Below are 4287 nucleotides of genomic sequence, written 5' to 3' on the forward strand. Positions count from 1 at the left end.
TCCCGATGTGGTCTCCTCTACATTGGGGAGACTGGACACCTTCGAGCAGAGCGCTTTAGGGAACATCTCCGGGACACCCGCACCAATCAACCAAACCGCCCCGTGGCCCAACATTTCAACTCCCCCTCCCACTCTGCCGAGGACATGGAGGTCCTGGGCCTCCTTCGCCGCCGCTCCCTCACCACCCGACGCCTGGAGGAAGAACGCCTCATCTTCTGCCTCAGAACACTTCAACCCCAGGGCATCAATGTGAACTTCAACAGTTTCCTCATTTCCCCTTCCCCCACCTCACCCTAGTTCTAAACTTCCAGCTCAGTAACTGTCCCCATAACTTGTCCAGACTTGTCCTACCTGCCTATCTCCTTTTCCACCTATCCACTCCACTCTCTCCTCCTTGACCTATCACCATCATCCCCTCCCCCACTCACCCATTGTACTCTATGCTACTTTCTCCCCACCCCCACCCTCCTCCCATTTTTCTCTCCACCCTTCAGACGCTCTGCCTCTATTCCTGATGAAGGGCTTTTGCCCGGAATGTCGATTTTCCTGCCCCTCGGATGCTGCCTGACCTGCTGTGCTCTTCCAGCACCACTCTGATCTAGACTCGGGTTTCCAGAATCTGCGGTCCTCACTTTGCCCAGACTGGGTAAGGGTGGTAGCTTTCTTTCCTGAAGGACATTAGTGACTCCGATGGGATTTTCCAACAGTTGGCAATGGGTCCCTGACCATCATTAGGCCCCAGTTTCAGGTGTTTATTGAATTCCTGGGTTAATCCACTCGGCCACTGCCTGCCCCCTTCCCTTCCCTAATGGCTGAAGTGAGGAGCTGGGTGAACAGTGGCTGTGCCTGACTCCTCAGGAGGTTGAGGGCAGGGCAGAAGGCACTGGGTTGGAACATGGATGATCCTGAGGGGAGAACGTGAGGATTGCAGATGCTGGAGATCCGAGCTGGAAAATGTGTTGCTGGAAAAGCGCAGCAGGTCAGGCAGCATCCAAGGAGCAGGAGAATCGACGTTTCGGGCATAAACCTGAAGAAGGGCTGATGCCCGAAATGTTGATTCTCCTGCTCCTTGGATGCTGCACCGATCCTGAGGGGAGCTTACCAGGTGGATGTATAAAGGATGGTTCCTCTTGTGGGAGACTCCAGCACGAGACCATCTTGGTTCAGACACAAAGAGGTCCCCGAATGAGACTGAGATGAGGAACCGCTCTTTCCTCACAGGGATTGGAATTCCCTTCCTCAAAAGGCAGCAAATGCAGAACTTTCCAATGTTTCTAAGGCGGATGGAGGTAGATTCCAGATGGCGAGGGGATGGAAGATTGTCAGGGAATACGCAGGAATGTGGGGTTGAGGCTAAAATTAGATCAGCCATGATTGTATTAAATGGGAGAGCAGGCTCGAAGGGCCGAATGGCTTCCTATTGTTCCTGGATCATGACGTCCTTCAGGGAGGGGGAAATGTACCAACCTACCCCGCTGTGACCAATGTGTGACTCCAGACCCACAGCAATGGGGGAGGATGGGGTAATGAGTGTGCCCAGCCAGTGACCCCCCCCCCCCCCCCCCCCCCCGAGTGGGTGGGATACAGGCCGACACCATGAGGGTGGCCCATTTAAACCGATGGAGTAACCGGTTTGAACGTTTCCTTCCAGCAGTGTCCTCCCACCTCACAGACTGTGAGCTGAAGCTGCAGGATACTGCAGGCCACTGCAAGGCCATGCCGAGTATGGACTGGGTGGAGGAGCAGACCCAGGCTGGGCCCGTACCTGAGAACACTGCCACCTCCAACAGGCAGAGCAGTTAGTCACAGTGTCTCCTGGAGGGAACATCCGGCTGGGAGACTGACCGACCGACCGACCGACTGCTGGACCCACTGTACCACCACATCCAGCTACAGCCCCTCGGGAGGACTTGGAAACTCAATATAAAATCACCTGGGAATGGGAAGCTGCTGCTCGATCTCTGGGTGACGCTGGTGACTGTGCTGAGGGCGGACTGGGGGGAGACCGAGAGATCGCAGTGCAATCCACCTGCTGTTTCAAGTCCCACCTCAGCCAACAGCTCCAAGTGGATGGACCCAATCTGACACAGTCAGGCAACACGATTCACAAACGGTATTCGGAAAAGAGCATGTAATTATAGCAGGAGGTGTCTGTACGATGCTCAGAGTCCAACTTGGAGCTGCATTCAGATAGCGCCCAGAATCATGTTAATGGTCTTTCCCTTAACTCACCTCCCCCAGAATATGGCACCACGTTGTGCACCTGTGCTGCATAAACAGGAGAGTGTTACACTCACCAGGACACGGTGCGGTGTGTACGGGAGGGTGTTACACTCACCGGGACACGGTGCGGTGCGTGCGGGAGGGTGTTACACTCACCGGGACACGGTGCGGGGTGTACGGGAGGGTGTTACACTCACCGGGACACGGTGCGGTGCGTGCGGGAGGGTGTTACACTCACCGGGACACGGTGCGGGGTGTACGGGAGGGTGTTACACTCACCGGGACACGGTGCGGTGTGTACAGGAGAGTGTTACACTCACCGGGACACGGTGCGGTGCGTACGGGAGGGTGTTACACTCACCGGGACACGTTGCGGTGCGTGCGGGAGGGTGTTACACTCACCGGGACACGGTGCGGTGTGTACGGGAGGGTGTTACACTCACCGGGACACGGTCTGGTGTGTACGGGAGGGTGTTACACTCACCGGGACACGGTGCGGTGTGTACGGGAGGGTGTTACACTCACTGGGACACGGTGCAGTGCGTACGGGAGGGTGTTACACTCACCGGGACACGGTGCGGTGTGTACTGGAGGGTGTTACACTCACCGGGACACGGTGCGGTGTGTACTGGAGGGTGTTACACTCACCGGGACACGGTGCGGTGTGTACTGGAGGGTGTTACACTCACCGGGACACGGTGCGGTGTGTACTGGAGGGTGTTACACTCACCGGGACACGGTGCGGTGTGTACGGGAGGGTGTTACATGGGGACGTTCCCTGTACTATATGGTTTGCGGTTTTCCGGATGAACCTTGCTGCTAATGGCTGGGTTTAGTTGAAGGTTCTGTCCAAACTGGCATTAGGCTTGTGGGGGGTGTGTGTGTGTGTGTGTGGGTGGGTGGGGGGTGTGTTTGTGTCTGTGTGTGTGGGTGTGGGGTGTGTGTGGGTGTGGGGTGTGGGGTGGGGGGGATGTGTGTGTGTGGGGGGGTGTGTGGGGTGTGCGTGTGGGGGGTGTGTGTGTGTGGGTGGGGGGGGTGTGTGTGTGGGTGGGGGGTGGGGGGGTGGGTGTGTGGGGGGGGTGTGTGGGGGGGGGTGTGTGTGTGGGGGGGGTGTGTGGGGGGGGTGTGTGGGGGGTGTGTGTGTGTGGGTGGGGGGGTGGGGGGGTGTGTGGGGTGTGTGTGTGGGGGTGTGGGGGGTGTGTGGGTGTGGGGGGTGTGTGGGTGGGGGGGGTGTGTGTGTGGGTGTGGGGGGTGTGTGGGTGGGGGGGGTGTGTGTGTGGGTGGGGGGTGGGGGGGTGGGTGTGTGGGGGGGGGTGTGTGTGTGGGTGGGGGGGTGGGGGTGTGTGTGGGGTGTGTGTGTGGGGGTGTGGGGGGTGTGTGTGTGTGTGGGTGGGGGGGTGGGGGTGTGTGTGGGGTGTGTGTGTGGGGTGTGTGGGGGGGGTGTGTGGGGGGGGTGTGTGGGGGGGGGTGTGTGTGTGGGGGGGGTGTGTGGGGGGGGGTGTGTGTGTGGGTGGGGGGTGGGGGGGTGTGTGGGGTGTGTGTGTGGGGGTGTGGGGGGTGTGTGTGTGTGTGGGTGGGGGGGTGGGGGTGTGTGTGGGGTGTGTGTGTGGGGGTGCGTGTGGGGGGTGTGGGGGGGATGTGTGCGTGTGGGGGGGGGGGTGTGTATGAGAGATCAGTCTCCTCACTGAGCACTGACCCATCAATCCCACAGGCGGGTCCATTCCTGGGCTGTTCCAGCCTGGAGCTCCCTGGATCATACCTACAGTGTTATACTGAGGAGCAGGCAGTTTGTTATGTAATTGAGAACACATCAGGATCCATCTCTGTCGTCATGTTTGATCATTCCTGAGAGTCTGTCCACCCTGTCTCTGTGTCCGATCTTTGTGTTCTCCTGGGGAGTTGTATTCATGTCTGTGTCACCTCATCCTACACACACCTTCTCTTCCCAAATGAGTTACTCCTCGCTGGAAAGAGACTCTTGCTCTGTTATAGTCTCACTGTGAAAATTACAACATCCGCCATACATTTTAAACAACATGTTGAAGTGTTGATATTTAGACAGGT

The 4287-nt window shown here is 58.2% G+C and overlaps 1 protein-coding gene across 1 annotated transcript in view; it reads left to right on the top strand.

The window, feature by feature from the left end:
* Positions 1-3124, top strand: part of LOC140475895 (G patch domain-containing protein 2-like) — a gene marked incomplete at its 5' end in the record, with an annotated part of 23181 nt that extends 20057 nt beyond the window's left edge. Inside the window, one exon of the mRNA XM_072567823.1 lies at positions 1652-3124. Coding sequence (XP_072423924.1) covers positions 1652-1803 — 152 coding nt within the window. The remainder of the gene's footprint in view (positions 1-1651) is intronic.
* Positions 3125-4287: the final 1163 nt, after the last annotated feature.

This window comes from Chiloscyllium punctatum, chromosome 4 (assembly GCF_047496795.1).
Source record: "Chiloscyllium punctatum isolate Juve2018m chromosome 4, sChiPun1.3, whole genome shotgun sequence".
Taxonomy (NCBI): domain Eukaryota; kingdom Metazoa; phylum Chordata; class Chondrichthyes; order Orectolobiformes; family Hemiscylliidae; genus Chiloscyllium; species Chiloscyllium punctatum.